This window comes from Ovis canadensis, chromosome 5 (assembly GCF_042477335.2).
Source record: "Ovis canadensis isolate MfBH-ARS-UI-01 breed Bighorn chromosome 5, ARS-UI_OviCan_v2, whole genome shotgun sequence".
Lineage (NCBI taxonomy): Eukaryota > Metazoa > Chordata > Mammalia > Artiodactyla > Bovidae > Ovis > Ovis canadensis.
This window is the reverse complement of record NC_091249.1, coordinates 15,186,359-15,199,780: the sequence shown is the minus strand read 5'-3', so window position 1 is coordinate 15,199,780 and position 13,422 is coordinate 15,186,359. Positions and strand designations below refer to the sequence as shown.

At 40.9% G+C, this 13,422-nt stretch overlaps 1 protein-coding gene across 2 annotated transcripts in view; it reads left to right on the top strand.

Moving 5' to 3' along the window:
- CNOT6 (CCR4-NOT transcription complex subunit 6) overlaps positions 1–13,422 on the top strand; it is a 92,978-nt gene that overhangs the window by 52,068 nt on the left and 27,488 nt on the right. For both annotated transcript variants that reach the window (XM_069590379.1, XM_069590378.1), the window contains exon 3: positions 12,102–12,288. In XM_069590379.1, coding sequence (XP_069446480.1) covers positions 12,102–12,288 — 187 coding nt within the window. The remainder of the gene's footprint in view (positions 1–12,101; positions 12,289–13,422) is intronic.

Below are 13,422 nucleotides of genomic sequence, written 5' to 3'. Positions count from 1 at the left end.
TGTTGGAGGAGACTCTTGAGAGTCCGTTGGACAGCAAGAAGATCAAACCAGTCATTCCTAAAGGAAATCAATCCTGAATATTCATTGGAAGGGGTGATGGCTGAAATTGAAGCCCCAGTCCTTTGACCACCTGATGCAAAGAGCTGACTCATTAGAAAAGACCCTGATGCTGGGAAAGATTGAAGGCAGGAGGAAAAAGGGATGACAGAGGATGAGATGGTTGGATGGCATCACTGACTCCATGGACATGAATTTGAGCAAGCGCTGGGAGTTGGTAATGGACAGGGAAGCCTTGCTGTGCTGTAGTTCGTGGGGTTGCAAAAAGTTGGATACGACCTAGCGACCGAACTGAACTGAATTGTAAATGCTACAGTTTTAAAATTTCAATTCCTCATTGTTCATTGCTAGCATGCAGATATACAGTAGATATTTTTGTATATTGATCTTTGCTGTACAACTTTGTTAAAGTCACTTACTGGTAGCATTTTTATAGATTCCATAGGATTTTTTTACATATATGATTTGATATTTGCAAATAAAGATTTTTATATCTGCCTTTTAAATTTTTCTTGTCTTGGAATAGCTAGAACCTACTATATAATGTTGAATGGTAGTGGTGAGAGTAGATATATTTGCTTTGTTTCTGACCTTAGGGAGAGAATTTATTTCTTTATCACTAAGCTTCTTGTAGGTGTCCTTCATCAAGATTGAGGAAGTTCTTAGTTTACTGAGCATTAAAAATTTTTTTTTCGTGTATGAGGATTTATTTTTATTAAAATTAAAATTCTTATAGAGGAAACACGCTGTTTACAGTTATTGTATGATATTGACTATAATCTCTGTGTTGTGCAGTCCATCCTTGTGGCGTTTCACACAGAAGTTTGTGCCTCTCACCCCAGTATTGCCCTCCCTTCCCACTGGTAGCTGCTAGCTTGTTCTCTGAGTCTGTGAGTGAACCACCTTTTTATTATTACACTAGTTATATGTTTTTAGATTCCACATATGAATGATAGTGTACAGTATTTGTCTTTCTCTGTCTGACTTAACTCACTTAGCTCAATACTCTCTAAATCCATCCATGTTGTTGCAAATGGCAGAATTTCATTAATGGCCAAGCAGTATTTCACTACATATATATATATATATATATATATATATATATATATATATATATATATATATACACACATATATATATATATATATCTCCATTCATCTATTGATGGACTGTTAGGTTTCTTCTGTATCTTAGCAGTTGTAAATAATGCTGCTATAAACATTGGAAAGCATGTATCTTTTGGAATGCGTGGTTTTGTTTCTTTTGGATATATATCCAGGAATGGAATTCTGGGTCCTATAGCAGTTCTATATTTATATTTTTGAGAAACCTCATAGGCTTGTCCACAGTGGCTATATCAGTTTACATTCATACAGCATTGTAGAAGGGTACCTTTTGCTCCTCATCCTTGCCAACATTTCTTATTTGTGTTCTTTTCAGGGATAGCCATTCTGATAGGTGTAAGGTATTTCATTGTGGTTTTGATTTAAGAAGAAATAAATGAATTATTCTGAAGATAGTTATCCCATTTTCTGAAACATGACATGATGGGGAATTCATAGTTCAATAGTCAGTCATTTTTAAAAGGTAATGAATGCTGCTGACCATGACAATATGCCCCTTCATCTTTTAAATTTGGCTGACTTTTCTCATTTCACACTATCCCTTACTAATCAGATAATTTAGTTAATTTTCAAGTAAATCCACTCAAACCTATCTTATTTTTCCTTTTATGCTCAGTCTTTGTCCCATTAGAAATATTTGAGGGGCTTCCCTGGTGGTCCACTGGTTAAGACTCCATGTTTCCAATATATGGAACTCAGGTTCAGTCCCTGGTTGGGGAACTAAGCTCCAACATGCAATGCAGTACAGTGAAAAAAAAGAGAGAGAAAGTGAAATATTTGAAATGAAGAGTAAAGAAGGTAAAATGCAAGACTGTAAGACATGGGAAAGTTGAGACTAGTCTGATTAGACAGCTTCCTTTTAAATACCCAATCAAATCCTACATTAAAATTTGCTTCCAACTGCTCTGGTCTGAATATTTATTTCCCTAAATTCATACAGCATCCAACTAGTCCATCCTAAAGGAGATTAGTCCTGGGTGTTCTTTGGACGGAATGATGCTAAAGCTGAAACTCCAATACTTTGGCCACCTCATGTGAAGAGTTGACTCATTGGAAAAGACTCTGGTGCTGGGAGGGATTGGGGGCAGGAGGAGAAGGGGATGACAGAGGATGAGATGACTGGATAGCATCACTGACTCGATGGACGTGAGTTTGAGTGAACTCTGGGAGTTGGTGATGGACAGGGAGGCCTGGCGTGCTGCGATTCATGGGGTTTCAAATAGTCGGATGCGACTGAGTGACTGAACTGAACTGAATGATAAGTGATGTTGAGCTTCTTTTCATGTACCTGTTGGCCATCTGTATTTCCTCTTTTGAAAACTGTCTGTTCAGTTCTGCCCATTTTTTAATCAGGTTGGGTTTTTTTTTTTGGCTGCACTGGGTCTTTGCTGCTACTCACGAGCTTCCCCTGGTTGTAGTGGGTAGGGGCTGTTCTCCTCTTGGTGTGGGGGGGGCTTCTTGTGGTGGCTTCCCATGTTGCAGAGCACAGTCTGTAGTGCACACAGACTTCAGTAGTTGTGCTCCATGGGCTTAGTTGCCCCGAGGCTTGTGGACTTCTCCCAGACTAGGGATCAGATCCAAGTCTCCTGCACCGGCAGGTGGATTCTTCAACCACTCAACCATCAGGGAATTCCTGGTTGGTGGTTTTGATACTGAGTTGTATGAGCTGTTGAATATGTTGATATTAATGTTAATAATATGTTGGTAGGTCATAACATTTGCAAATGTTTCCTCCCATCGATTAGGTTGTCTTTTTGTTTGGTCAGTGGTTTCCTTTGCTGTGCAAAAGCTACTTAAGTTTAATTAGATTGCATTTGTTTATTTTTGCTTTTATTTACTTTGAGACAAATCCAAAATAAAAAATATTGTTGTGATTTATGTCAAAGAGTGTTCTGCCTATATTTTCCTCTGGGAGTTTTTCAGTATCTGGTCTTACATTTAGATCTTAAATCCATTTTGAGTTTATTTTTGTACTTGGCGTTAAAGAATGTTCTAACTTCACTTATTTACATGTAGGTCTCTAGTTTTCCCAGCACCATTTATTGAAGAGATTGTCTTTTCTCTGTTGTATACTCTTGACAGAGAAGGCCTCCTTTGTCATAGGTTGACCATGAGTGTCATAGGTTCACATAGCTTGTCATGCGTGACATAGCTTGTCATGAGTGACATAAATTAACATAGGTTGTCATGAGTGTCATAGATTGTCATGAGTGTCATAGATTAACAAAGGTTGTCATGAGTGTGTTAGGTAAAAGTCCAGGACACCAAAAAAGTGTCTAACAGGCTTTTTAATGGCAAAGCGCTACCGGGTGGCGTTCCCGGACCGGAACAAGGCAGGTCGAGGAAGTCCGTGCCCAGACCATGTTGGGGGTGGCTTTTATATGTCGTTGAGAGGGATGGTCAGGCTAGATGGGCGGGGGTTCGGATAGGTCGCCAGGCCGAGGTGTCGCGGGCTGACAGGTCCTTCTGTGTGGCTGGGGTGGGGCGGCTTTAGCTGGTGAAGTGTGCTGTCATTGGTCCCCGGAATCTGGGAGGCTCCTTCTGTTAGGGACGTCCCCCGCCAGCGGGAGCGAAGGAGGGGTGGCCCATCATGGCCCCTGGGGTCCGGCCTTATATTCTGACCCTTTTGATAGGATAAGGGGCACCGTTATTGCTTCTGGCTACTTCCTGCTGAACTGGGGCCTTGCTGGGGCTGAGGGTCGTGGCTGGATCCCGGTGACCTTTAGGGGGCCTCAGGGTGTCTGGACGGGAGCTTGGAGTACGCGGCTACCATCAACATCTGTCCAGTAGCCGTCTGGGTTAGCTCCCTGACCCTCCGGAAGATGATCTGAAAAACACAAGGTCTTATCGACAGGATGAGGAACGAGGCTGCGAGGGGTCCCAGAAGTGGGAGAAGCCATCTTGCCCAAGACGACCTCCACCATCCCGAGAAATCGAAACCGTCTGACTCGGCCTGTCCAAGTCTGATGCTCCCTCTCAGCTCTCGGACCTTGTTCTGGACCATCCCCGAGGCATTACGAAAAAAAATAACAGTCTTCCCTTAGGAACTGACAGGTTCCCCCTTTTTCAGCTGTTGGCAGGTCTAGGGCCCTTCGATTTTGGAGAGCCACTGATGCCAGAGAGGTTATCTGGGTTTGTAATGCCATTAGGGAATCTGCCACCTTGTCCAGGTCTCGATTGAGGTCTGCAGACAGCTCATAGTAGAAGTGTGTGGCTGATCCCAATCCTCCTGCCCCCAGTCCTAAGGTTGTGAGTAAATTTCCTCCGGGGAGCAGGGGAGCTGCAGCTAATGCCCTCTGGCGGCAGCGGGTTGGGTGGATCTGGTCTTCCATTGCCGGAGGGTTTGGGGATAGGGGGTCTCGTCTCGAGCCATCACAGGCCACTGTGGTTAATTAGATATCGTTGGCCAGAACACAAGGGGCATTGGCTGGGAGGTACAGTATCTCAGTGGTCAAGGGCCCCATTGACAAGGTTACTTCTGTGGCATTTCGAGTGAGATTTTGGGCCTCTACCCATTTCCTGGGGATCCGTTGGGCAAGGAACGGTCGAGGTTTCAAGGGAAGACAGAGCCAACATGAGAGGTTTGGCGAGGTTTCAGTCAGGGTCTGGTAGGTGTCATTGAGGCCGGTGAAAATTTGGGATGAAAAATCTAGGGGTTTGAGCGCCTGATGAACCTGGTCTAGGAGTTTGTTGGGCTTATGATGTGGACCAGAGGCTTCAGTTGCCAACTTTATGAGGTCCCAGTTTGGAACCAGTGGCCTGCTATGGGGTTGGGGCACTGAATACTACAGTGCTGGCATAAGGCCTTTTTGCAGGAGGTCGCCATTAACCCCACCATAGTTTGGCCTCAGTCCAAACAGAAGAGAGGGAATACAGCCCCACCTGTCAACAGAAAATTGGATTAAACATTTACTGGACATGGCCTTGCCCACCAGAACAAAAGACCCAGTTTATCCCACATCAGTCTCTCCCATCAGGAAGCTTCCATAAGCCTCTTATCCTTATCCATTAGAGGGCAGAAAGAATGAAAACCACAATCACAGAAAACTAACCAAACTGATCACATGGATTACAGCCTTGTCTAACTCAGTGAATGAGCCATGCCACATAGAGCCAACCAAGACAGACGGGTCAGGGTGGAGAATTCTGACAAAATATGGTCCAGTGGAGAAGGGAATGGCAAACCACTTCAGCATTCTTGCCTTGAGAACCCCAGAAACAGTATGAAATGGCAAAAAGTGGTTGCATTCACCACCAGACTGGAATGATGGGGATGACAAGTGAACATGGGGATTTCTGACATGTTTCAAACGTTAGCAGAGATTTTGAAAGACACTGAGTCAGGGCCTTCTTTCTCCCAGCTGGTGCATGATCACCGATCTCAGCTTTCAAATAAGTTTGAGAATTACTTCCCAACCACAAAAGACCCTGACCTGGGAAGGAACAGATCCACAACCCATCTGTGAATAAGACAGGTGAAACGACTTTGTCCTTGCTAGAAAAGGATCAATTGCTTGAGATAGCAAATGACTTGGCCTTTAAAGTATGTTTGAGACAACTTCAAATCTCCATACATTCTGGATTAAAATCAAGGTGGAATATCCTGAGATGGCCACAAACGCACTGAAAAGCCTGCTTCTATTTCTAGCATCCTATCTTTGTGAAAAGGGGTTTTCTGCAGTGACAGCAACTGAAACAAGATTACAGAGTAGACTGGACACAAGCAACACACGGTGGGCATCACTGTCTCCCATCATTCCAGATGGCACCATCTAGTTGCAGGAAAACAAGCTCAGGACTCCCACTGATTCTGCATTATGGCAAGCTTCTAACTGGACATGAACAACAGACTGGTTCCAGATTGGGAAAGGAATACGTCAAGACTGTATATTGTCACCCTGCTTATTTAACTTATATGCAGAGAATGTCATGCGAAATGCTGGGCTGGATGAAGCACAAGGTGGAATCAAGATTACCAGGGGAAATATCAATAACCTAAGACATGCAGATGACTCCAACCTTATGGGAAAAAAAGAAAGCAAAGAGGAACTAAATAAAGAGCCTCTTGATGAAGGTAAAATAGGAGAGTGAAAAAGCTGGCTTAAAATTCAACATTCAGAAAGTGAAGATGATGGTACCCAGTCCCATCACTTCATGGCAAATAGATGGGGAAACAGTGGAAACAGTGACAGACCTTATTTTTGGGGGGTTCCAAAATCACTGCAGATGGTGACTTCAGCATGAAATTAGAAGATGCTTGCTCCTTGGAAGAAAAGCTACAACAAACCTAGTCAGCATATGAAAAAGCAGAGACATTACTTTGCTGACAAAGTCCATCTAATAAAAGCTATAGTTTTTCCAGTAGTCAAGTACAGATATGAGAGTTGGACCAAAAAGAAGGCTGAGTGCTGAAGAATTGATGCTTTTGAACTGTAGTGCTAGAGAAGACTGTTGAGAGTCCCTTGGACTGCAAGGAGATCAAAACAGTCAATTGTAAAGGAAATCAGTCCTGAATATTCATTGGAAGGACTGATGCTGAAGCTGAAACTCTAGTACTTTGGCCAACTGATGTGAAGAACTGACTAATTGGAAAAGACCCTGATGCTGGGGAAGATTGAAGGCAGGAAGAGAAGGGGATGACAGAGGATGAGGTGGTTGGATGGCATCATGGACCTAATGGACATGAGTTTAGCAAGTTCCAAGAGTTGGTGATGGACAGGGAAGCCTGGAGTGCTGCAGTCCATGAGGTCACAAAGAGTTGGACATGACTGAGCGTCTGAACTGAACTGAAAGAAACCAACAAGCCATCTAGTCATGGCAGCCACTCTGTCCCTGCATATACAGATAAAGAATGACCAATTCTGTCGCTCTGATGTGTAATCATTCTTGAATAGTTCTGCAGCTGTGATGTTGGTTGCCAGCAAAAGTGCACGTAACGTATCCTCAGGCACGTATCACACAGACAAGCACTTTTGTCCTTTTGTCAGCGTCAGTAGACTTTCAACCTGGATTGCATACAGCAGTGATCCTTTCTAACAATCGTGCTGTTTCATCCATTCGTCTGCTTACGGTGCTAGCCTAAAGGGAGCTCGTGCCACCTTTTGATCTGCAGCATCTTCTAAAAGTTCATGATAAATGAACTTTAGCAGCAGTCAGGATCAACTCTTCACCAATAGTAAAGGGCTTTTAGTTTTAGCAATGTAGTTAGCCACTGAGAAGGATGCTCTCAGTGCAGACACATTTGATGACATGATGGCCTTCAGTAATTGCTTCTGGTTTTCATATTTTCATGTTTATCTTTTAACTCTAAAGCCTTGTTTTTTAATGACGTGTGCTTGGTCTCCATATGGTGAAGCAGTTCTCACAGCTTCATGGCTTCTTGGATAACTGGTTGCCACATATTACACAAAGTGGCCTTGGAGAATGTGAATCACTTACTGCAATGAACCCCTAATTTAAATAGGACTCTGGTATTTAAAATACAGCTTTCTTTTTGTTAGTAGTCTTGGAGTCTTCTGCTGTCTCATCATTGGGTCTCTCGCGCTGTTCAAAGACGCTCTCCAGCAATGTTTGTGTTTTACTCACTTTGGCTGGGATTACTTTGTGGGCTTACCATAATTGACTGAGACAGTACGCAGTTCAGGAGAGAGGCACAGATGGAAGTGGTAAAGAAGATAATGGGCGGGCCACTCATGGGCTAAAGTAGTATCGAATTCTGACTTAAAGCCTGCCGCCAGATGCAGCTGTATAATTGAAGTATGTCAACTCACTTGCAGCCATAAACCCTGACACCAGATGCAGCTTAATTGTCACTGGCCACTCACTGGTAGGGATTTGGTAGGAGTTTGCAAGCAATTGATTTATTATAGTCTCTGTGCAGTCAAACCTCTCTGCTGATAAGAATCTGTGTTTGCAGCTGCTCCTCAGTGCTAGCATCACTGCCTCAGCTCCACCTCAGACTCTCACAAGGAGCTCACAGTGTAGATCCCTTGCATGTGCAGTTAACAGTAGGGTTCTTGCTGCTCTGAGACTCTAGTGCCACTGCTGATCTGATAGGAGGTGGGACTCAGACGGTGGTGTCAGCAATGGGGAGAGGTTGTAAATACAGATGAAGCTTGCCTTGCTACCCCAGCCATTCATCTCCTGCTGTGTAACCCAGTTCTTAACAGGCCATGGAGCAGTGTGAGGATTGGGGATCCCTATCTTAGAGGGAATGCTTGCAGCTTTTCACAGTTAAGGATGATGCTAGCTGGAGAGAACCCACAGTCTCTGGAGAGATTTTTTTTGGTCATAAATGGATTTGAATTTTATCAAAAGTGTTTTTGCATCTGTTGAGATAATCCTATGACTTGTAAAAAGATTTATTCATTCATTTATTTATTTTTGGCTGTGCTGGGTCTTCATTGCTGCATACGGGCTTTCTCCAGTTAACTGGGAGGGGGGTCTGCTCTTCACTGTGGTGCTGGGCTTTTCACTGCGGTAGCTGCTTTCATTGCACAGGCTCTGGGGTGTGCGGGCTTCACCGTTTGCTGTTCTCAGGCTCTAGAGCACAGGCTCTGTGGTTGTAGCACATGTCGGGTCTTCCAGGACCAGGGAATGTTGCTGTACTCTTGAAAAGAATGTTTATTCTCCTGCTTTCAGATGGAATGTTCTATATGTTTATCAACTGCGTCAGTTTGTCTAATGTGTCATTCAAAGTCTTTGTTTCCTTATTGATTTTCTCTCTGATGCCTTGTCAGTTGTTACTATTGGTTTCTCCTTTTATGTCTGTTGACACATTATTGACCAGGGGAGTTTTTACAGAAATTAACGCCTGTGGCTGGTGATTGTAAGTGTATGTTGACATGCTCATGTTGGAGTAAATACCAACAAGTTTTTTTTGCACTTAATGTATTTATTTGAAACTTTGTACATGTGTTACTAAAGCCTTCTAATATTTTGTTAGCATGTGATAGATAGTACAGCAGGCATCTCTGTGCAGAGGAACAGAACATCTATTACAAATACACCATTTCACTGCTTTCCCTGGGAAGAGCAGACTCTCCACTTTCTGGCAGGATTCTTTTTTAGTCCTGTGGGTATTATTTCCTCTAGAACATGTTCTTTTATTTTACCTGATAGTTAACAAGGTGGATCTTTGAAGTGGGCTCTTTTTCAAATGAGAAATTTTGTGATATGTCATTTCTGATAGTTTTACAGTAATAAACTTGTGTTTATAATATTTAGAAGGTTGGAACAAAATCTTAATGAAACAAAATGTGAATGATAATGATAACCACAAGTTGTATAATGAACCCTTGATAAGTTTTAAGTTCTAACAACTTCACACAGTGCTGTTAATTGTACCACTCTCTAAAACTACTCTCCCTGGTCATTAACGCACAGGTAACAAAAGACACATTAATGTGTCGTTGGTCAATACTCTGTTAGTATTTGCGTTACGTATTGAGGTGCTCCTATGTTTACAGTTGTTATAAACATTCCTGGATTGATACTTTAATCATTATGTGGTGTCCTTTTTGTCTTTTCTAACAGTCTGTATTTTAACGGTGATTTTTTTTTTTTTTTGTATGATAAAAGTATTACTGCTCTGGCTTTCTTTTGGTTTCCATTTTGCGTACACTTCTGTTTTTCATTCAATCACTTTGTGTGTTATCATTAGTTCTGAAATGAGTGTCTGGTAGGCAGTATATTTATGGATATTGCTTCTGCATCCACTCATCCACTCTTATTTTTTGGTTGGATCATTTAGTCCATTTACATTAAGGTAATTACTGATTTATATATAATCAATTTTACCATTTTGTTCATGGTTTTATTGTTTTTTTAGGTCTTTTTACCCTTTTATTCTTAATGATTGATGGCTGTCTTTAGTGTTGTTTCAGTTGCTTCCTTTTTTGTGTGTATGTCTATTTATACTTAGTTTGCAGTTAACCACGAGGTTTTTGTATAACAGTCTACATTTGGCCCCAGTAGCTCAGCAGTAAAGAATCTGTTGGAGATGCAGGGGACACAGGTTTGATCCCTAGATCGGGAAGATCCCCTAGAAAAGGGAATGGCAATCCACTCCAATATTCTTGCTGGGAAAATCCCATAGACAGAGGAGCCTGGCAGGCTATTTAGTCTATGGGGTCCCTATAATTTTTAAAAATAATTTTAAAGTTATTTTTAAAATAAAAAATGAAAATTTTCAGTTTCTGCTGAAAAATCAGCTGATAGGAGAGGTTTTTAAAAGTCAGAAATGGATACTGATTTTGTCCAATGCTTTCTTTTCTGAGACAACATTTTTTTAATGATATTTTGTAAATGTTCAACAAACCTAGCATTTTCTGTCACAAATCTTACTTGGTCATTATCCCTTTTAATGTATTATTGGATTTGTTTTCGTTAAATTCACATTTATGTTCATGAGGATGTTGTTTTGTAGTTTTCTTGCCCTAGTGTTGTGTGGTTTTGGTATCAGGGTGCTGTTGACCTCATAACGAGTAGGAAAGTATCCTTTTCAGGTTTCTGGATGAATTTGTATAGAACTGTTTTTAATTCTCCTTTGAACGTTTGGTAACACCCACCAGTGAACCCATTTGGTTCCAAAATACCCTTGATGGAAAAGTTTCTTAGATACATTCATAGTGTGCATTTGTCATTGCCATCCATCTCCACAGCTCTTTTCATCTTGTAGTTTGCCTTCACTTTTGAAAATGCCTCGCTGGGTTGCTAGATTGTGGCATTATTGTGGGGATTTTTCTGCCTACGTGTGTGTGTCTGTCTCTCTCTTGGTGGCAGCTATAATTGTTAACAGTGTAATTCACACAGTTCACCCACTTATAGTACAAATTCGGTCATTTTTATATATTTTGTAGTGCACCCCTTACCACAGTTCATCTGAGAACATTTTTATCATTCCCGGAAGAAACCCTGAGTACGTTAGCAATCATTCTCCATTTCCTCTTAACCATGGTGTTCAACTTGAGAAGTTCAGTATGAGCGTCTGTGCCGTCTCGTTCAGTTGTCTAGCTTTTGACAGTATGGAATATAATTAAAGTAACTTTTAATATCTACTAGTTGTATCATTGTTATCTCTTGTGGACTGGTCTTAATTGACTGACTTTTCATTATGGATATTATTTTACAGTTTCTTTGTGTACCTAGTAATTTTTAATTAGGTGCCAGATATTGTGGATTTTACCTTATTGAGGGCTGTGTGAACTTGAGTGATGTGTGAACCTAGGGATTATTACCTCTGCTCCTTTTGGGTGTTTTTTTCCTCTGGTTCAGGCAGTTTCTCACATGCATCTGCTGATCAGTTGGTAACTTGGGGAGGAAAGTCAAATCTCTAAACCTCTCTCTTCATCTCTCTCCTCTCTGGTACTCTGCCTTTATAAATTCTAATCATCCTGGCCTCCCTGGACATGTGCTGTGTATCCTGTACTTGGGGGAGATCAGTGTTCTTCCCCTGGAATCCCCTAACTGTGCTGAGCTGTTCCAGAAGGAAGCTCAGATAATGGTAGACCTGACTTGTTTGTTTCCCTTCCTTAACGGATCACTCCTGCATTGATGGGTGTCTGATCTCTGAAATTGGTCGATTCATGTATATTAGACTTACTACTATAAACTACTCATACTATTTCTTTTCATAGCTGAGGCTAATTAAAGGATAAAGTCTTTTAACTATTGTGCTCTTTAAAATAACAATGCAATCTACTGATATATTACCTTAAATGAGTTGTGGTTAGTTTGCTAAGTGGAGAGTTTATAACTTAATCCTAGCAGTGAATTGTTCTAGAATCAATAAGGTGTTGACCCCTTTCTCACAATTTTTTGTATGATAAGTTATTACTCAATAAAACATCTAAATGTTACTTAATCCAGAGACCAAATTGTAGAGTTAATTCTTGTCCCATTTTTTTTTTCTTTTACAGGAAAAGTAAGAAGCTTAAGCTCATCTTTGTGGTCACTAACTCACTTGACAGTTTTGTATCTAAGTGACAATTCCCTGTCCCGCATTCCTTCAGACATTGCCAAGCTTCACAATCTGGTGTATCTGGACCTGTCCTCTAATAAAATCCGAAGTTTACCGGCAGAACTCGGAAACATGGTATCACTCAGGTATACAGACCCAACTCAGTGCATAGTTATATACCCTTAAAACAAAACATTATTATATCCTTAGGAAACACCACTTTGTTAGGAAACAACGTTGTCAATTTAATGTTATTTGAACAAAATTAAACATGAGGTAAAGTTTTCTGGGAAAATTGAATGTCAGCTAACAAATCATAAGTCACGTAGATCCATTGCCTAGCATTTATTTTATTGCTGTTTTGTGTAATATGCTTCATATTTGAAACAAAATTTTAAGACGAAGTGGAACAGCTAGAACGTGCTTGTGTTATTCCATATATGCACTTACTTGTGACACAGTGGAGGTGCTTTTTCTCCACTAAATTCTGGGGCCCCTTATCCTTAATACAGGATCTAGGAAGTCATTGCCAATTAGTGATACCTTTTTGACTGTCCCAGGGCTTCTGTGCATAATAGTAACAAAGATGGGACTTGAAAGAAGCTAGAATTAGTGATTGAATGTGGGGGACTTTAGTGTGGAGTATAGGAGGCAGATAGAATGTGGAGTCATACAGAGTTTAGATTAGAAACTTTGTCATTTATAAATTGTGTGATTTGGAGCAAGCTTCTTATAACCTTGTTGAGTGTTCCTTCATCTGTGAAGTTGCTGTAATAGGGACCCAGCTGAGATCAGCAATATTTGGGATACTGACTAAAAAGCTATTAGCAACCCTGTTTGGCAGATACTTTATTAGTAAATGGTAATTCCTGTAACCTCTGTTTTCTAAGATAGATGAGATTTGCTCAAGTTGAATATAAAGTCAATTTCTAGCTATTGTGTTAATCCTAATGGAAAATCTTGTACCATTTCATATTATTTGCCTTAAAAAAAAAATTCCACTGACTTTTTCTGCTGCTTTCTATCATTTGTTGCATAATAAAAAAAAAAGGTATAAGGACCTTGTGAGAGGTGGTTGTTTTTTTTTTTTTTAAACCTCTTTTGTTTCCAGACCAGCCCTTTGACAATTTCAGGTTTGAGTATATACCATGACTTTTAATCCTCTGAACCAGATTTACTTAAAGGACCTCCTTTCCTATGTGATATATTTGGAAATAACAGGTATTCAGAACAAGTTTTTCTTGTTCATTTTATGGCTTCACCAACCTCTGGTTTTACTC